At 45.9% G+C, this 20,210-nt stretch overlaps 1 protein-coding gene across 7 annotated transcripts in view; it reads left to right on the top strand.

The window, feature by feature from the left end:
• LOC118398949 (collagen alpha-2(XI) chain-like) overlaps nucleotides 1-20,210 on the top strand; it is a 45,802-nt gene that overhangs the window by 9,127 nt on the left and 16,465 nt on the right. For 2 of the 7 annotated variants that reach the window (XM_052472036.1, XM_052472033.1), the window contains exons 2-27: nucleotides 1,516-1,677; nucleotides 2,601-2,811; nucleotides 3,324-3,486; nucleotides 4,544-4,666; nucleotides 8,420-9,586; nucleotides 11,363-11,482; nucleotides 12,933-13,139; nucleotides 14,086-14,139; nucleotides 14,345-14,386; nucleotides 14,498-14,560; nucleotides 14,700-14,774; nucleotides 15,693-15,779; nucleotides 16,006-16,062; nucleotides 16,248-16,301; nucleotides 16,535-16,588; nucleotides 16,866-16,919; nucleotides 17,216-17,269; nucleotides 17,533-17,586; nucleotides 17,822-17,866; nucleotides 18,050-18,103; nucleotides 18,837-18,881; nucleotides 19,018-19,071; nucleotides 19,265-19,309; nucleotides 19,608-19,661; nucleotides 19,883-19,927; nucleotides 20,102-20,155. In XM_052472036.1, the coding sequence (XP_052327996.1) occupies nucleotides 1,516-1,677; nucleotides 2,601-2,811; nucleotides 3,324-3,486; nucleotides 4,544-4,666; nucleotides 8,420-9,586; nucleotides 11,363-11,482; nucleotides 12,933-13,139; nucleotides 14,086-14,139; nucleotides 14,345-14,386; nucleotides 14,498-14,560; nucleotides 14,700-14,774; nucleotides 15,693-15,779; nucleotides 16,006-16,062; nucleotides 16,248-16,301; nucleotides 16,535-16,588; nucleotides 16,866-16,919; nucleotides 17,216-17,269; nucleotides 17,533-17,586; nucleotides 17,822-17,866; nucleotides 18,050-18,103; nucleotides 18,837-18,881; nucleotides 19,018-19,071; nucleotides 19,265-19,309; nucleotides 19,608-19,661; nucleotides 19,883-19,927; nucleotides 20,102-20,155 (3,197 nt within the window). Of the gene's footprint in view, nucleotides 1-1,515; nucleotides 1,678-2,600; nucleotides 2,812-3,323; nucleotides 3,487-4,543; nucleotides 4,667-8,419; nucleotides 9,587-9,640; nucleotides 10,399-11,362; nucleotides 11,483-12,932; nucleotides 13,140-14,085; nucleotides 14,140-14,344; nucleotides 14,387-14,497; nucleotides 14,561-14,699; nucleotides 14,775-15,692; nucleotides 15,780-16,005; nucleotides 16,063-16,247; nucleotides 16,302-16,534; nucleotides 16,589-16,865; nucleotides 16,920-17,215; nucleotides 17,270-17,532; nucleotides 17,587-17,821; nucleotides 17,867-18,049; nucleotides 18,104-18,836; nucleotides 18,882-19,017; nucleotides 19,072-19,264; nucleotides 19,310-19,607; nucleotides 19,662-19,882; nucleotides 19,928-20,101; nucleotides 20,156-20,210 lie in introns of those variants that run through there. The other 5 variants (XM_052472034.1, XM_052472037.1, XM_052472035.1 and 2 more) reach the window with 5 other exon arrangements.

Here is a 20,210-nt window from a genome sequence, read left to right as displayed (position 1 = left end):
TTTCCTATGGGAATAATTGTATCATATCGTTACGTATGACTGTGATTTTTCAGATAATTAAAATATTCCTATGATTGCTTTCCTCTTTCATGTCAAAAGTGCTGTTTATTCAAGTGGCTGGGAATAACTCTAGTAAATGTGGCTCACTGTTTTCCATTGTAATGGCGACATTAAAGATGTCATTTGAATGCATATTGAAGGTCTGCGGTTATCCAGGTCATTCCCACAATTCCTGCCTTAGGATATTAGGACTAGTGTCACTGCAGGGTGCACCATAAATTCATCTTTGCCACCCCACTAACAGCGTAGAAAACTCCACCTAGCATCTCGAACACAGACAGGGCAGCCAAGACCAACAAAAATAATGCAACTTTGAAAAAAGTCCCTCCACCGAAACATAGTAAAGAACGATGGAAGTACCTGGCTTCCTTGGGCTGCACACGGCTCTCTTGTTGGAGTGTCCAGGTACTTTGCCACATTCCTGAACCAACCAAGGGCCCCGTTCCGGCTAAATTGGTAACTGGGTGGAGTCAAAATGATTCCTCCTGCTCGGTAATAGAGCATATTTGAAGTAATACTTGCTTTGTTGAGTACATGAATTCAAGCATGCCGTCTTGCATCGCAAGAAAGCTATAGCATTCCGCATCTTATCCAACCCAAGTCTTACTTGGGCAGAACAGACCAGTTTCCTGGACCCAGATCTTAGCCAAAATTCACGCTCAATTGAGAATCCCCATTTGAAAGTTTTTGTTGTTGTTGCCCAGAAGTAGGTTTAATGTGGGCCTGGAAAACCTGCCCTGAGGAGTCAGCCGATTGGTTCAGCTAAGCAAAGTGTGAGGGATAGTCATTACAGCCTTGCCTGTCGAACCGTTGGCTATTCAATTATTGCATCTGGAGCTCCTAGAGTGTGCGGCTCTGCCTTTCATTTTCACGTGTTCTACTCCGCTAGCCAGCACCTCGCCTCAACAGGTGTGCGTTTCTTTCGTCGTCCGATTGACAGACAGTCATACCTGGTCTGGAGGCAGGATGTGAGATTGGCGGCGATGTCAGCGGCCGGTCTATTCTGTTTACACAGGCTTCCATGACTCAGCACTATCACATATATGGCGCTTGTTATATTTGCTTGACAGACACTGGTCGAATAGAGGAGGCTGTTCCTGGGGTTAGCGGGAGTGTAGAAGATGGTGGACTTGGCATGGGGACTTTTTATTACCGTAAAAGTTTATAGCCATGATTATGTGGAGGATACTTAGAGCGTAACTTTAAGATACAGGCCTAATATTGAATCTACAAATCTAACTGGAATGGTTATTGCCCATGGTGGTGGGTCTCAGACCAAGGTCAATACAGAAACTATTGTGATCTGTAAGATGGTTCTTATCAATTGGTTTCAATGTCAAAACTACTCTATATCATGACGGAGTCCATCCGCGAAGATGTAACCAAGGCCCACGACCATAACTCCATGCGTTTTTTCAATTTATTAACCCTCTCCCGCTCGCCGTCTCTCCTCAGATCCAGTGGATGTGTTGCGGATGCTGCAGCTGCCCTCTCTCCCCGAGGGGGTGCGTAAGGTTCCAGGCTTCTGCACCTCCCGGCGCGCCGGTACCGCTGACCACGCCTACCGCATCTCCAAGAAGGCCCAGATCTCTGCCCCTACCAATCAGCTCTTCTCAGGTACCTCTATTTCCATGTCTAACTGGGTCGTGTTCATTAGGCACCAAACGGATGAAAACAGACTGAAACAGGGATGGACTGCCTGTACTTTCCCAATAGGAAATGTTCATTTTCGTTTTTTGTTGCAAAACATTTCAGACGTCTTCCGATGCGTGCGCTAATGAACACGACCCAGGCCTCAAATGAACTAAAGCTACAACATACCTCATCCCTCAGGTTGACTTGGGAAAGATGTGGTCGACATAACCTGTAAATAGGATTGCTGAAACAATGGAAACAAACTGGGGCGCACAATTCATGCCTCGTGCATTCTGTGAATTAATTTTTTGTAATGTGTCATGATTGCTATTTGTGTCCCTTTTTTGTGTGCGTTTCTTATCATTGTTGTTCGGTTTTAGGGTTTATTTTCATCTTACAATTACCTTAAGGAGGTTAGTTGGACCATAACTTTGCAGCTTTAGTGCTAGATTGCTTTTGTGTTAGGCATATGATCATTTCGTGCAAGAGCATGTGAAATGTAAATGCCTTTGGAGGAGACGAAGACGAAACACATTAAGAGCCAACTAACTACCGTCTGAGACCCTGAAGCGCGTTAGGATTGTAGCACTTCAGTGGTTGAAAGATATTCTGAAAAGTCAAAACGCTCATTTAAGCTCATTTTTTGTTTGTTTGGGTTCTCGATTTCTCTACACCCACCTGTCTGTTCACACTTTAGTCCTTCAAACCCTCGCTTTTAAATTCCAATAAAACACGCAACTGCTAGTCAGTCCTAACTCTAATTTTCATGAATTAATCTCATTAATCATCTGCCCATCCACTGTATCTAATATCCTTCTTCCCCCAATGCCTCCTGTTCTCCCCTTTCTGCTTTACTCCTCCTCTTTTCTTCTCTTCATGCCTCCTCCTCCCCCCGTCTCCCCCAGGTCGTTTCCCGGAGAACTTCTCCATCATGGCTCTGGTCAAGGCCCATGCGGGCCTCCAGGCCTTCCTGCTGTCCATCTACAGTGAGCAGGGTGTCCAGCAGCTGGGGGTGGAGCTGGGACGCTCCCCTGTCTTCCTGTACGAGGACCAGACCGGCAAGCCCGCACCCGAGGACTACCCCCTCTTCAGTGGCGTCAACCTGGCCGACGGCAAGTCAGTAACAACACGTCCCGCGGCTCTGTGTTTGTGTGTGTGGGGTGTGTGTGTGTGTGTGTGTGTCAGTGTTTCCATGCATGGTTGTTTTTGTTTCATACACACTACATCATCTGAGTATCTTCTTCATTAGTCAGATTTTGTAGGGTTGTTCTGAGATTTGACTCATTTAGCCTCAGAATGGTGGTTTTCAAACCTCTCCTCAAGGACTCCCAGACATTTTGCAATTTTGTTGTAGCCCTGAGCTCAGTCACTGATTCAACTGATCAATGGCTTGATAATTAGTGGACAAGTTGAACTTTGGTATGTTAGCTCTGGTATAGTTTAAATGTGTGGATCGGCCAGGGGTCCCAGAGGAGAGGTTTGAAAACCCCTGTCCCAGAACAGTCTGGCGTGAAGTCACACACACCGACACACACACGTGTAACTTAAACGGTGTATATTGGGGTTTCCTTTAAGCAACCCACACCAACACATTACACAGTTGTGCTTTACCTCCTCCCTGCCTGTAGGTGGCATCGCATCGCTATCTCCGTGTCGAAGAAGAACGTCACTCTGCTCCTGGACTGTAAGAAGCGCATGACCAGGGCCTTGCCCCGCAGCAAAAGCCCCGTGGTGGACACAAAGGGCATCACCGTGTTCGGAGCACGCCTGCTGGATGAGGAGGTCTTCCAGGTCAGAGGTCACACAGTCAGGCACTAGTCACCAGTACCATAGAGCTAAACACTGAGTGTACAAAACATTAGGAACAATCTTCCTAATTTTGAGTTGCACCCCCTTGAGTTGCCTTCAGAACAGCCTCAATTCGTCGGGTCATGGAGTCTACAAGGTGTCGAAAATGTTCCACAAGGATGCTGGCCCATGTTGACTCCAATGCTTCCCACACTTGTGTCAAGTTGGCTGGGTATCGTTTGGGTGGTGGACCATTCTTGATACACACGGGAAACTGTTGAGCATGAAAAACCCAGCAGCGTTGCAGTTCTTGACACAAAACGGTGCGCCTGGCACCTATACCCCGTATAAAGGCACTTAAATATTTTGTCTTGCCCGTTCACCCTCTGAATGGCACACATACACAATCCATGTCTCAATTGTCACACGCATTTTAAAAATCCTTCTTTAACCCATCTCCTCCCCTTCAACTACACTGATTGAAGTGGTTTTAACAAGTGACATCAATAAGGGATCATAGCTTTCACCTGGATTCAGTCTGTCATGGAGAGAGCACGTGTTCCTAATGTTTTGTACACTCAGTGTACATGACACTAATGCCATTGAGATATACATGTCCCAATGTTATTAGATTGCTTCCTTTTCTCGTCTCCTTCCTGAGAACTGACAGGGAGAAAAACGGAAGGTGGGTCTTACTTCCTACTTTGACCTATCGAGTTGTTACAGGTGTGTGGTCTTGAAGGAAAGGGGGCTGGGGAGTGTGAAGGCTACTGGGTCAACGTTAACGGCTGTTGTGGCGGTACCATTTTTATTGAGGTGTTCAATCTGCTTCACTAAATAGCATACCGTGTTATGTCATTACCAAGCTGAGCCACTCACATTGACAGGATAACCAATATTCTTCCTTCGTCTTTATCTTCTTGTTTGTCCAACAAACACCTGATAAACCCCGGATGTCTTCAAAAGCCGCGGATATGCTTTCAGCTCAGGAACGGATTCCAATTCAATTACTTTTTCGTTTCAACGAGGTTTTCCGTTTGTTTTCCCCACTCCCACACAGGGTGATATCCAACAGCTGCTGATCGCATCCAACCCTCAAGCTGCTTATGACTTCTGTGAACACTACAGCCCCGACTGTGACTCCCCTCTACCCAAAACCCAGTCCCAGGACCCCAACACATACGTGAGTAGCACGGCAAAACGCCGCATACACTGAACCTGTAACCTTGAAGTGAATTAGGATTCGCCATTACCCTGCTAAAGTCACAGCGGCTCTAAATTGCTCCACTGACTATCAATGCAGCTCACCACAGTCCATCCATGCAGCTCACCACAGTCCATCCATGCAGCTCACCACAGTCCATCCATGCAGCTCACCACAGTCCATCCATGCAGCTCACCACAGTCCATCCATGCAGCTCACCACAGTCCATCCATGCAGCTCACCACAGTCCATCCATGCAGCTCACCACAGTCCATCCATGCAGCTCACCACAGTCCATCCATGCAGTCCAGCTACTTCAAGCATCACAACCACAGCATAAAACAACATCGACCCACACAAGCTAATGCAGCAGAACACATTATAGCACGCTACCGCCACCCTAAACCCAATAATCGCTGATATGGTGGCATGTCCACGCAAACTCCTCTGCTCACTAAAGGCGGTGAGGCCTCGTCATCCCCAGACATCGACCGCTCCAGGAAGTCATCAAAGTGCTGCTCTGTCCTCTCGCTTTGTGAATTTGTATCTATCCACTTTCCACCTCACCTACGTGTGTTCTGAGGGAATCCAATGAAAAGAGAGCCCACTACAAAACCACACACAATAAAAACAATGCTGTTGCACTTCAGTAATACAGGCAAACTGATGAGACACTGAGCAAAAGTCAAGTCAGGTCAAATGGAGTTTTTCATTTGTTTGGGTTTGTTGAAATCCTGATGCAAGACGTATTGCAATAAAGACACACAAGCGTTGCATCACAGTTGATTTGAACTCAACTTGAATACAATGTTGTTGTTTTTTAACAAAATGGAAGACAGAGGGGTTGGGGAAAGAGGATGATACAACCAGACAGCTTCTCTACTCTTCGTCATTTCATTTCATGACTATGGAGAAGTTTCATGACTATCACAGACGTTTTAGAAATGCTGCTGAAATGAGTGCTGTGTGGTTTTCTCATTCATCTAGACCCTCCATGTGTCTCCATTACCAGCGCTCCGGACATTAATCGACACACGGAGGCCTAATGAATCGAAAAACATTGCTTTTATTTACTTTTCCAATCAATGCACTCATCCCCACCATACCCCCCCCCACTCTCTCCTTTCATGCATTCCTCTCCACCTCTCTCCCTTTCAAACTCACTCTTCGCCCCTCCTGTCCTCCATTCCTCTGCCTGTGTGACCCTCTTGCCCACACCCCCATCTCTCTCAGTACTTTGATGAGGAGCAAGATGACCATGAGTAACTCTATTATTATGGGGGAACAACAGACCCCCTCCCCTCTCTGTCCACCTCCACCTCCCCCCAACCAGGTGGTAAAGAGGGAGGAAGAGAATCAAAATAGAGGGAAAGGAGGGAGAGATAGAGGTACAGAGAAAGAGGTATGAAGGCAAAGACAGGTTTCAGGCTCAGTACATGAAAATAGAATGACATCATTTTTGTACATCATTTTGTACATGTTTTGCAATGAGAGGGATTTCCGACTGTAAGAAATCCCTTATAGTATTGTGAAAGTTTAGGCCGCCATGCCTCTCTCCCTGTCACTCTATTTCTCCTCTAATGCTGCCCTTCTCATGATGTCCTTCACACGACCACTCATCCTCTTACATCACCTCGTTTCACCTCACCTATCACATTGAATTAACATTGTGTTATTAATGTTGCAGGAATGTCATTTACATGTTGTCTTTGTGGTATATATGAGGATGTGTAGGTATGTTTACAATGTTGGGGCACTGGGGGTTCAGGTACAGCACACACACTGCCCCTCTCTCCCTTATTCTCTGACCACACTGCCCCTCTCTCCCTTATTCTCTGGGCACACTGCCCCTCTCTCCCTTATTCTCTGACACACTGCCCCTCTCTCCCTTATTCTCTGACCACACTGCCCCTCTCTCCCTTATTCTCTGGCCACACTGCCCCTCTCTCCCTTATTCTCTGGCCACACTGCCCCTCTCTCCCTTATTCTCTGGCCACACTGCCCCTCTCTCCCTTATTCTCTGACCACACTGCCCCTCTCTCCCTTATTCTCTGGCCACACTGCCCCTCTCTCCCTTATTCTCTGGCCACTGCCCCTCTCTCCCTTATTCTCTGACCACACTGCCCCTCTCTCCCTTATTCTCTGGCCACACTGCCCCTCTCTCCCTTATTCTCTGGCCACACTGCCCCTCTCTCCCTTATTCTCTGGCCACACTGCCCCTCTCTCCCTTATTCTCTGGGCACACTGCCCCTCTCTCCCTTATTCTCTGGCCACACTGGGCCGGACCAACTGTCAAGAGAAGGAAGGAACATGAATGAATACAAAACAATGGGCAATATATTTTGATAGCATTTTTTTGCCATTGCTCATATGATTATTACCCTCAATTTGGAAATAACAACTTAATGCAGTACATGTTTTGTGCCAAAATAAGTATTAAAGGTAGACTCAGTGTCATATCCCGGAGTCTGAGTCTCAGTATAAGCAAATTCTTATGACAAAACAACAGAGCATTTGTATAAAATGACTAGTTGAGGATGGAGAGGGATTATTCAACTCAGGCAGCAGTGGGTGAGAAAGGGATGCTGTGCATCAGGTGTGTCTGTATTAACGTGTCATTGGCATGTCTGTTTCATTATGGGATTAACAACTGCATTTCTGCTTGTATGTATAAAGGTCACCGCATGCGTCCACATATTTGACTGTTATCGGTCTACCTGTCGTTTGGTCAATTTAAGGTCTCAATGAGTCTGTCTACGAGTCTAAATATGCCCGTCTGCCCATTTGTCTGTGAATCTCTCTGTGTCTCGGTTTCACTGCCTGTCTAAATACTTGTGTTTGTTAATGTCCTTTTTTATGCTATATTATCCCTTTGTTGTCAATATCTCATTATGTGTAATATACATGTTTCCCATAGCATGTCCAATGAGCTATTCTCTACATATATGCATACAAACTGTACATATTTTTGTATTTGCCTTTCATTTGAATATATCTGTTCCCATCTGTGTATTTTCTTCATCTAGTCACGATATCAGATCACGCTCCAGTCAAACTAACTTTTGCGCAGTGCTGCTGCTTCTCTGTGGCTAATGAGCTCACAGCTCTCTTGCAGTTGGACGGCTCAGTGCATCAGAGGCTTCTCAGTGTGTCCTTGGCTACAGCTTTACCTGACCGTTATATCCCCAGTGCCTCCGCCAGCCACAGGTTCCAGTTTTCATTAGCACAGAGATGCTGCTTTTTTAAATCTGGAGAATGGCATTACTGGAGAGATCAGCATCCATCAGCACTGTGCGTGCTGAGTATTAGGCTACACGCTGTATTAAATTGACTGCCAAAAGATCCTTCTACACGGACCCCTGTTGTAATTTGAACGTTGCCGTTGGCAAATAACTACATTCCTACCCTGTTCCGATTAGTCAAGGTTTCAATTGGCTATAAAATGCTTATTTCCCATCTTTCCTGTGCTACATTGACGCAAAGTATTTTTTATAGGTGCCCACTTTCTGCTGTATCCAGTAATGCCAGAACATTCTCAGTTAATCACCCAAGCCTAAGCCATCTTTAAATCATTGTTTCAAAACATCCACCCTTGTCTTTCTCTCTCCATCTATCCATCCCTTGTCCCTTCATCCCCTCCCACCCCCAATGTATCTCTCTACCTCTCCTCTCTCAACACCCACCCACCCTCACAAACTACAACACAACACAACCAATGTGCATAAACGACAGAAGGATGCCAATGGCAATGCTGACAAACGCAAACCTGTAGTAGTTAAGGCTGTAAAACCTGTAGTAGTTAAGGCTGTAAAACCTGTAGTAGTTAAGGCTGCAAAACCTGTAGTAGTTAAGGCTGCAAAACCTGTAGTAGTTAAGGCGGCAAAACCCGTAGTAGTTAAGGCTGTAAAACCTGTAGTAAAGGCTGCAAAACCTGTAGTAAAGGCGGCCAAACCTGTAGAAGTTAAGGCGACAAAACCTGTAGTAGTTAAGGCTGCAAAACCTGTAGTAGTTAAGGCTGCAAAACCTGTAGTAGTTAAGGCTGCAAAACCTGTAGTAGTTAAGGCTGCAAAACCTGTAGTAGATAAGGCGGCAAAACCTGCCCCATCCAAACCTGCGAAAGCAGAGATTGCCAAGCTTGAGGCCAAAGCTGCCGCACCTGCCACAGCCAAACTAGCTAAAACCGAACCTGCTGCCACCAAGCCCACCAAAGCCAAGCCTTCCCCGGCCAAACAAGCCAAAGCCAAACCAACTGCAATTGAAGTCCTCCTGGCCAAGATCAAACCCACTGCAGTCACACCAGTGGTCAAGCCCACACCTGCCACAAAAAATGGCGGTGGAAAAAAAGTCAATGGCAAGCCTGTAGTAGAGAAGAAACTAAATGGTAATTCCAAGGTCAATGGCTATGCCCAACCTGTAGTTGAGAAGAAAGTAAAAGGTGAGGCCAAAGTTAATGGCAACGGTAAAACTGCTGAGGATAAGAAAGTTAATGGTGATGGGAAAAGCGGCAGTTACAGAAAAGCTAATGTCAACGGTGTAGGAGCAGCCAAACCTGGAACCACTAAAGCCCCGACAGAAAGAAAAGTCACCAAAGTTCAAATAGACAAAACTGTGGTCAGCAAAGTGAAACCAGCAAAACCAGAAACCGAAGTCAAAGTTAAAGTAGTAAAAACCGAAATCACTAAAGCCAAACCAACAGAGTCGGTCGTCATCAAAGTTCCTCCCTTCCCCAAACCTGCACCAAAGAAAGAGCTGCCAGAGAAAACCAAGGTGGCGCTTGATGTAAATAACATCAAATCGATGACCCAAAAAATGCCTCCCTTTGGCAAGACTGCACTCAGTGGCACCGTCGTCCCTGTGCCGGAAAAACCAAAGAAGAAACCGGGCAACGGTTATCAACAGGTACAAACAAAGAGCCCGTGGTGGCAGTCCAGAGCTGTATCTTCCACCTCTCCCTTCTGGGAACCAGGTCGTTCTCCATCCAGATTTTACTGCAAATGTCCGTTCAACAAGCAGACTTGAAGTGTCTGCTTAAAACGGATAATAGTTTTAGTGCCAAGTTTTAGGTCTAATACTTTTTTTTCCCAGACACATTTGGTGCGCAGAGAATATTTTTTTTCACACAACGATTACATACCTTCACCATGGGTATATTACTTACATAGATTACAGTAATACTACAAAGCTGTGACTTATTTGTTTCATAGTCATATCTATAGAATAACTACCTGATTTATACTTGTCTAAATTATACATATCATCATTTACAAATCTTGGATTTACAAATCTATAAAGCTAAAAGATGCAGAGTTTGACGGTTTTGTAGCTGAAACCCCCCGAACCACTATAGAATTTAGTGTAAAACCTAGGTGGTGGACAACCTGGACCTCAGAAAGGAAGTTGGCCCATATCAACCTGGACCCTCTCTTCCGTTTATATATCTATATGATGGTGAGAACCTATATGATATAGCGGTGTAACAGACTGTCATATTGACGCATGGCTACCTGTACAGTCTCCTCTCCGTTTCCTTACAAACTCTCCTTCAAAGCTCCTGAAACTCCGAATCTGTTCTCAACGTTCACACAAGGCCTGTTGTCTTCTTTTTTTGTGTTTTTTTTTTTAAATCATGAAATAATAACGAGTGGTGCGCTAATCAAGTGAATGAGCTGTGTGCATGTCTTTCTTACACGGAAAATTGAAGACAGGGAAACGTACGTACCCACACAATCTGCAGACCGCACAACAACATGTTTCCCATTTCTCTCTGTCTTTTCTTCTCTTCACAACGTGTGTTCACTCAAAGACTGGGGTCCTTGTCCTGATCATATTTGAGTTAAATATGATTGAAGCAGTCTCACAGAAATGAAGCACGCTAAACATGCTTAGGTATCAGTTCAACTTCATTCCGTGTACACCGTAGACCTCTGGCTCGATTACCATTCACATGGGTGAGTATGTTAATGTAATGAAGCGCTAAGATGGTTTCTCAAAAAAAAAAGGTGAAATGTCGAAACCATATGTATTCCAATTCTCAGATAAGTGTTGAAAACGAGTAAGTATTTAGTTATTGCGAATACCTCTGGAACTAGTTGAATTTGTTCTGTGAGGCTGCTTTTTGTGGTACAAACTTTTCCCCGTGTCTCTGGTCTGTCCCACTTCACGGAGGAGACCGAACAAAATATGCATCCACTATTAATAACAGTGATCTTCGATTCTCACCAGGATTTGTCAAGTTTGAGGCCTTCTCTAACCTTCTGACATCGGCAGAAGAGCAGACTTGGCCTCATGAACCTGTCATGGCATTGTGGCTTTCTTTTTACAGTCGAATTTGTTCGGGGAATTCAAGAAAGACATTTCAGCATGGACAGTTGATCTCGATGATTTCCTAAATCTTGCGGATGGCAACATTTAGAGTCGTCAAGATTTTTTGAACTGCTAAAATGTCTTTCTTACTCAAAGTGTATTTTCTACGCTTTGAAAACATGTTTTGCCAGAGAACTCATTGGCAAAACTCATTGTTTACCTGACAAACATACCCTGTAATGTGTCTCGTCCCTTCTTTAAACACATCCGTCATGATCCTGACCATCTTTAAGCTAACCACCCTTTCTCCTTCAAACCTGCCTACCTCCAACTTGGTCCCCCCCCCCACCTCTTCTTGAACTGACCAATCAGGATGTAGAAACGGCAAATTCTGAGGCTGGCCACACCCCTACAGAGTCGGATTATTATTATGAGGAGGCGGTCCTACAGCCAGAGAGTGAGGTGATTGGACAAGAAGCGACCACTGGCCAGGTAAACCGCACATAGCGAAACAGTGGGAGAAGGCCATCACACTAGTTCAAAAGACTCCCCAGCTAAAGTTAATGCACATATTCGTTACTATTATATACTTCCTATTAATTTCTATGTGGAGGTGAGCCCAGCCATCCAGTAGTTTAACAAAGTAGTGTACCAAGTTGTCGCGTACTATAACAATCCTAACCAAAAATTGCCACCATTGCTATGAGACATGCCACACTTTTTCAAAGAGGAATGCACCACGTTCATTTTGGCCTATCAAACATTTTCATGTGGCTCTCATTTCCCCTAAACCCAAGATCATTTTTAGTTCTCATATCAAGATTCTATTTGATAACACACTTCGTCTTGAAATGAGAACAAAAACCTTGAGAAAATGGGAGTCGCATAAGAATATTTGATATACACAACAAAGGAATGGATATCGTGCATTCTCGTTTGACAGCATATCTAACTGCATTTTGAGAGGGAATTATAGTGGCTATCCTCAGCCCTATCAGCCTGAATGTGTGACTCTTTCCTCACAGTTCTGTTTTATGTCCTCTTTATTTTAAAGGAATATATTCTTTCATTATCATCTTCAAAGAAATGGTAAAACATTGGAAACATTTTCATTTGAATTTGATTTTTGTTTTCTTCTTTTTCAAAATAAATAGGTTACTTTATTTCAATAGCCAGCATTCTATTCAGTCATTTTTTATCTATATAACCAATGTCGGATCTTTTACAAAATGTTTCACATAACCAGCAGTGGTAAGTTGAATAGATAAAATAACGTATTAATAGCTTTGCAAAATAGCAGCAGCTTTTGTTTTCACAAAGTGGGGTGCTTCACCTCATTGTGTGTTTGTGTCAGTGAGTCTTAAAAACGAAACTATTATACTGTATGACCTATTATTATTGCTAGCCCACAATTGATTCTACTTTCTTTTCTATAACTCAATCATTAGACACAAACACACAAGCTGGTGTAAAACCATAAAAGCTTTGGTGGAAACATGCCATTATTGTAAGCCTACGTGTGTAAGAGATGATGGCCTCAGAAAGACCAGGAGGCCCTTAAATGAATTCATGAAGCCTTAAGCTTTCCATGCTTTGGTGAGGAAATTACTTGAAGAACTGGCTGTTCTTTTGATGTCCACCAGGTGTCACTGTGCTCTATGTCCCTTTGTCAGTGTATGTGTTACGCAAAAGGTAAGACTTACCACGCTCTCTGCCGTCTCCTTTTCTCCCGGTATCTCTCTGCTTCTTCATCTGTCATTCACTGTCATCCTTTTCCCTCTATTGACATTACTGTCACTTTACTTTTCATCAATATCTTGGATTTCTTTTCGATCATCCTCTTCGTCCTCCTCTCTTTCTCTTCCTATCCCTTCTCTCTTTCTCCATCTCTCCTATTTTTTCTCTTCTTTGGCACCTCCATTCCGTCATCGCTCTGCCCCAGGTGGAGGGAACGTTGGTGGCAGAGGAGGTAGAGTTGGCCAAGGCAGGGGGTGAGGTCGAGGCCTTTACTGAGGAGGAGTATGTGACCGGAGACCTGGGCATGAAGGAATACGATTATTCCTACAAGGACTACAACGAGCCCCTGCCCGAGGGAGAGACCGGGGGCAACATGGGCCCCGCCCTGTCCGCTGTGACAGACGAGGGAGGCGTAAGTCACTCCGCTTCCACTAAGTCTTGATTTCAATCCTAACAGGATGTGAAATATGATTTGTGTATACTCGGCGTATACTCTACTTAGTATGCATACACAAAGAGGTACTAAAGGCGCAGCAAATGATCTGGCTCGGATCTCATTTGTTTTTAATGCCTCTCTGTGTGTATGGCTTGATTTGGACTTGCTATTAAGCTTGAGGTTATAGGTCGACCCTGAGGGAAGGATGCCCTGAAGACTTTTTTTGTGAGAAAAGTTGGCGCCCAACGAGGGGCTGGACTTACTTACATGATTTGTTTCTACACTTGTAGACACTGTGGTCTCTTTAGACTACTCTTACGATTAGAATACTTCAGACATAAAAACAGGTGAACTTTATTGCTTCTACAACCTTGTAAAAAGCAATATTTTTCAGGCAATCATTTTATGATTCAAACCCACTCTGTTCGTTTTGCCTTTAGTAGTAAAGACCCCCGGTATATATTCTGTCTGCACTGAATGTATCTCTCATTAACACTATGTTGGTATTATCAACCCAGCACACATCATTTGCAGGTATGTCTCCTGTAACTTGATTACGATCCATTCATTTATTCAGTTTGATAAGGAGCTACAAAATGTCCTATGTAACGATGCCATTGAGAAATGGTTAACCGTTGAAATAGTCCCCTTGCTTTTACAAACAAACGCTACAACAGCTCATTTCGACAAGGGTCGTGCCATAGAACCATTTTGAGCTACCTTTGGGTCACGTGTGAACCAACTGTCCACATGTCGTTGCTCTTATGACTATTTCCCACCTCTATGATTATTTCTACCTCACTCTGTTGGCTGCACGTCACGCCGACAGGTTTGACCAAAGCTCTTGGTGGAGTGTGTGTCGGGTCTGTAGGCATATGCATTGACTGTGCTGTATTGTGGGTTACATGTGTGTTTTCCTCAGGCCTCAGTGAGCGCCGTAAAAGGCGAGAAGGGAGAGCCTGCTGTCCTTGAGCCTGTGAGTTGCCATTAATGTTATTGTTGAGTTATTCTAGCTACTCCCGTGCACTGTGACCTCCCCATCTACAGGGGGCACCACCATAAGCTTCACAAGAAGCAGTTTAGCGTTCCATTTGGGATTTCTATGGGAAGAATTAGCCATGTCTAACATTTTAAATGCTACCCCCTCTCTCACACTCTCCGTGTTTTTGCGTTCTTCACAGGGTATGTTGATTGAGGGACCTCCGGGACCAGAGGGACAGGCAGTAAGTGCACTTCGTCTGCCTCTTTCTCTCTCTCTCTACTGAATTGTGTCTGGTAGAATAGAACACCTTTACTTACCGTACTCGCCCCACCATCCTCTCCTTCTCTCTTAGGGTCTCCCCGGACCTAATGGCCCATCTGGCCCTCCTGGCTCTGTCGGTGATCCTGGCGAGAGGGTGAGTCTTAATCTTTATATTTATGTCTGTGGTTCTGATAAAGTTCTATTTTCTATTCGGGTTTGTCGATGGTTGAGATGTAGTTGTCTTGTTGTGGAGGCTGAGGCTGACTGGGCTGTGCTGGTTTCTCCTCCTGTAGGGCCTCCCTGGAAAGGCTGGTATCGCTGGTGCCGATGGGGTGCCAGGCCCTCCTGGAACGTCCGTCATGCTGCCCGTGAGTGCCCTCCTGTCAATCGTCTTCAAGATCCACCCTTACATCACCTCCTGACCTCTGTTTCTGTCCCTCTCCTTCTCTCACTCTCTGTTTTCTCTCATCGACCCTTCGATCCTCCCTCCCATCCTCCCTCGATCCTCCCTCGATCCTCCCTCCCATCCTCCCTCCCATCCTCCCTCCCTCGATCCTCCCTCCCATCCTCCCTCCCCCGATCCTCCCTCCCATCCTCCCTCCCATCCTCCCTCCCATCCTCCCTCGATCCTCCCTCCCATCCTCCCTCGATCCTCCCTCCCATCCTCCCTCGATCCTCCCTCCCATCCTCCCTCCCATCCTCCCTCGATCCTCCCTCCCATCCTCCCTCGCTCCTCCCTCCCATCCTCCCTCGATCCCCCCCCCCCTCCTCCCTCCCATCATCCCTCCCTCGATCCTCCCTCCCTCCCTCCCATCCTCCCTCCCATCCTCCCTCGATCCTCCCTCCCATCCTCCCTCCGATCCTCCCTCCCATCCTCCCTCCGATCCTCCCTCCCATCCCCCCTCCCATCCTCCCTCGATCCTCCCTCCCATCCTCCCTCCCATCCTCCCTCGATCCTCCCTCCCATCCTCCCTCCCATCCTCCCTTCGATCCTCCCTCGATCCTCCCTCCCATCCTCCCTCCCATCCTCCCTCCCATCCTCCCTCCCATCCTCCCTCCCATCCTCCCTCCCATCCTCCCTCGATCCTCCCTCCCATCCTCCCTCCCATCCTCCCTCCGATCCTCCCTCCCATCCTCCCTCCCATCCTCCCTCGATCCTCCCTCCCATCCTCCCTCGATCCTCCCTCCCATCCTCCCTCCCTCCACCTCAGTATTATTTACTCCTCCTATTAGGACAATGGGTTGAAGATGCTGCATTTGGTGACCATTTTTTCCCCTCTCTGTAGTTCCGTTTCGGAAGCAGTGGAGGTGACAAGGGTCCCATGGTGTCAGCGCAGGAAGCCCAGGCTCAGGCCATTCTGTCTCAGGCCAGGGTGAGTGATGAGAGGTTAACACTGTCCGTCCCACTGGTTTATCACACAGCTTTAGCGCGCTCGACAAAACACCCCAAAATGATTTAACAAACACAACATCAGGACAACATGCAGGTTGAACGCAACCTTCTTTAAGAGGTTCTCATGTTGTTCTTCAGCGTGTGTTCAAGAATGGTCTGAGTAATGGGTAAGTACTGACACCTTGTTTGTTTCTCCTTTCTCCTAGCTGGCTCTGAAGGGACCACCCGGACCAATGGGCTACACTGGACGCACAGGACCCCTGGTGTGTACCGTCACCCTTCCTCCATCGCATTTCCTTCATTCACAATCGAACAATGTGCCAGAATATTGACCATATACTGACGGTCCCCCAGATCGTCAAGGAGATGAAGGAAACAGAGTGGCTGGGCTATTCGATGGACGTCTGTGTGTTCCTCCGCAGTAATGATGGTTTCTGTTCTATCTCAGGGTACCCCTGGAAGTGCTGGGCTGAAGGGTGAAGGTGGGGATCCTGGACCTCAGGTAAAGAGATATCCCAGAACCACGTCCGTGGACCTCTTTCCCCTTGTCTGGCTCTGACCCCAGACGGGCTTTATGTAGGTTCCTGTACACCACTGTAGTGCTGGTCAGTTCCAAAGAGACGGTTGTTTTTCCTCAACTGTAAAGTGGAGGTAGAGACTGTTTCTCTGTATGTGTTTATTATTGATCCTCAATTCAGACAGGCATTCATCACAGACATCTATTTTGTTCTTCAGGGCCCCAGAGGACCACAGGGTTTGAGCGGACCTCCCGGCAAATCAGGAAGAAGGGTAAGTGAGCGCCGTCTGATCCCCGTGACCGTCTTTTCGGATGCGGCCGAAACGGCAGCCTATTCCGTATGCGCCCTGGTCAAAAGTAGTGCACTACGTAGGGAATAAGGTGCCCTTTCGGATGCACTCTATGACGACGTTCCAATGTTGATACGTGCATACTGCTTGTATGCGTGCCAGTACATTACTTCCCGCTAAGTGGTGGGCTGTGTCTACAGCCATGCAGATTAGATTCTGTGACAGAAGATGTGAACGCTGTGGTTCCCTCTCTCCTCAGGGTCGTGCTGGAGCTGATGGAGCCAGGGGCATGCCAGGAGAGGGTGGGCCTAAGGCAAGCTCTCAGCTGCTAGTTTTGTTGTAAACATCATTTGTGTCTTTTCTTCCCAATTCTGTTTCTTATGATCACGCATTTCTCCATAACTGTCTGTGTGGTCAGCACTTTGCATGTGTGCTGCTTTTTAAACATGGTTCAGGTCACATTTGATATTTTTCCGTTCTCAGTGTGGATTGTATGTGACTCAGACTTCCAACTGTGTCTCGAACACGCCACGGTATTTATTGTGTTGTTGCTACTGTGTTCTAATTCGTTTTCTCCGCCACCTTACACGACGTGTCTGTCTCTGACAGGGTGACCGCGGTTTCGATGGCCTGCCTGGATTGCCTGGGGACAAAGGACACAGGGTGAGTTCAAGGTCAACACATCACACCATCGTAGAAATATAGTAGAGGACTCATCAAAGAGAGGTTTATTATCAAATGAATGGAAATCATCAAGGGATTGGGAAAACCAACCAACTCGGTCTGGATCTATTGTGACTCAAGATTATGAACCAGGAAGGAGGATCCTGTCCAATCAAATCAAAGAAAACAGAGTGAAATAGAAGTGTGGTTCAGCATGCTGTTGTTTAATTTGTTTTCCCTCCCTCTCTGTTCCACCATTCTAGGGTGATACCGGAGGATTGGGACCCCAAGGAGGTCCTGGAGAGGACGGAGAGAGGGTAAGTAGTTTGGCGTAACATCAGACATTGACCTATCAGTCCCGTGTCTCCATAGAGATCCGTACAACTCCGAGTCTATCAGCCAGAACTACAGTGGCCACTTAACCTATAACTTCACAGACTGAGTTTACCTTCATTTTTAACGTGATCCCGTTTATCTGTCAAAACTCCTTCCTCCTTCCTCACATTCTGTCTCTGTCATTCACCTTTGTCTGCCTGTGTCTGTTGTTCCCAGGGAGACGACGGAGACATCGGACCCAGAGGACTTCCAGGTGAACCAGTGAGTGTGTTTCTGACGCTACCGTTGACATTGGCTCCTTCCTCACTACCGTCACCATTCCATGTTTTTGGGTGTATTATGTTCGTTTATAGCGACTAGCTGTTTTAGCTTGCTTGTTATTGACCAGTTCCAGGCTCCTTCTCTCTGCGTTAAGTCAACGTGTTGATTTGCTCTTGTCTTTAGGGACCTCGTGGTTTGCTCGGTCCTAAAGGTCCGAACGGAATCTCCGGACCTCCTGTACGTACACACATTGGTGCACCACACTGGAATGTCAGGTTCACTCATAAAACCACTTGGCTGTGAAGCTACACTGCAGAAAGTCACATCTAAGCAAGCCTAAATATCTTATATTGAGTGATAATTAACTTAACATTTGTGTTATTTTCTTATTTTTTTGTAACAAACTCAATTATCTAACATCATTGGTCGATCATTTTGCTTATTTTAACCTACAAAAGGCTTAATACAAGTAATGTGTCTTATTTCAAGATAAAACCAAATATATTTTATATTAATTGTAGTATTAAGTTAAATATCTTGAAATAAGATCAATTACTAGTATTAAGCCTTTTTTTTAGGTTAAAATAAGCAAAAAAGTATGCAAAATTATGCTAATGACAGTGCCCCTTAAAACATTACCATGACCAAGCAAACCCTGCACTGGGATAGTTTCACTATCTCCCAGAATGACTCCTTTACCCTCATACTACCCCTGGAAGTACTAAACACCCCTAAAGTAGGCAACTATATGACCTGGAACCACAGTGGAACAGTGCCAGTAGACCACATCACCCTCATGCCAGTCCCTAAAACGGCCCTACAGTATAGGGTCGTGTTCATCTCACTTGTACACATCTAGACAGTCATTTTGTAGCAGGCTATTTAAGGTCATGTGTGTTGTTTACCCTGAATTGATAACTAGCAATCTTTTCTATTTATTCAATGTGTTATTTTCTTTTTCCTCTCTCAGGGTGTGCGTGGAAACGACGGGCCCCACGGTCCTAAAGGAAACCTGGTCAGTGACAGTGAATGTTTTTTCCGTCCTTTTGTCCTCGGTGGACATATTGGTGTATTCCCATTGAGAGCAAACGATTCTTAAAGTCTCAAACCATCTATTGTCTCTTCCTCCTCGCTCCCCTTTTCTCTCTCAGGGTCCCCAAGGAGAGCCAGGCCCCCCAGGGCAGCAGGGTACCTCAGGAACACAGGTGAGAGACGCCGCAGAGCAGGGGCCACGTCATTGGGGACAGATTTTAGCCAATTGAAACACTTGAAAAGAACTCGTTATACTATTCTCATTTTCTTCTCCTTACAATGATGTAGGGTTACAACTATAATCTGTGGTATTGCCCCAATCTGATCTCTGACCAGATCTGACCGTATGACATGTGATTGTTTCAGGGAATGCCAGGACCACAGGGAGCCCATGGGCCCCCAGGAGAAAAGGTAAGAGAACAGAGTGATCCATGACTGTGGTGTGTGTAATTACTACGTTACGAACCTCCATAAAGATATTCGGTGTCCGACCGGCTTGACTTTTGTCTCCATAACTGACACCACCAGTGCAACGCCATGGCGCATCCTATTCAGAATAGGAATTTAGCCAGGAACGATTAAGGAGACAGAATATCTCATTTTGAAGGTGTATCGTTTACTTTGTTTCTTAGTTGATGACAATGTTGTTGTCAGTATTGTCGTCAGTAAGCCGGTCAGCTCACGCCTTTCCTCTCGTCTCCTCTCCCAGGGCCCCACAGGGAAACCCGGTCTGCCAGGCATGTCCGGAGCCGACGGCCCCCCTGTAAGTCCCAATCTCACTGGTTTATATTGGACTCATCAGTACCGTATGTTATAATGGAACAATGAAAACGTTACTGGTGATCTGGGGTCGTTTTAACTTGAGATGAAAGCACTTTATTGCATTTTCATGGAACACAGTGGTAAGAATAAGTGATCAGCACATGTTGAATTGAAGTTGCCCTCGTGCCTCTCTTGACCTCTGCTACTCTCTTCCCCTCACAGGGTCACCCAGGAAAGGAGGGACCTGTTGGCACCAAAGGAAACCAGGTGAGTTCCTCTAGTCATCTTTCTCCTGCAAAGTATTCATAGAATGTAGTCTACTTCCCCACCAAAATACCCCACCGCGTCATATGCAAGATGACCGCCTAATTGTTGTGTCTTACACGGTTGTGTCTTGTGTGAGTTAGTGCACCATTAACCCTCTCTTCTATCTTTATACAGGGCCCCAACGGTCCTCAGGGAACATTAGGCTATCCTGGCCCTCGTGGCATTAAGGTGAGATTAGTGCTGTGGCTAAAAATCGTCATTCAGTGTTATTCATTTGTGACGA

This window comes from Oncorhynchus keta, chromosome 20 (assembly GCF_023373465.1).
Source record: "Oncorhynchus keta strain PuntledgeMale-10-30-2019 chromosome 20, Oket_V2, whole genome shotgun sequence".
In the NCBI taxonomy this organism is placed as follows: Eukaryota; Metazoa; Chordata; class Actinopteri; order Salmoniformes; family Salmonidae; genus Oncorhynchus; species Oncorhynchus keta.
The sequence above is the reverse complement of the archived record's forward strand: the minus strand, read 5'-3'. Positions and strand labels throughout refer to the sequence as shown.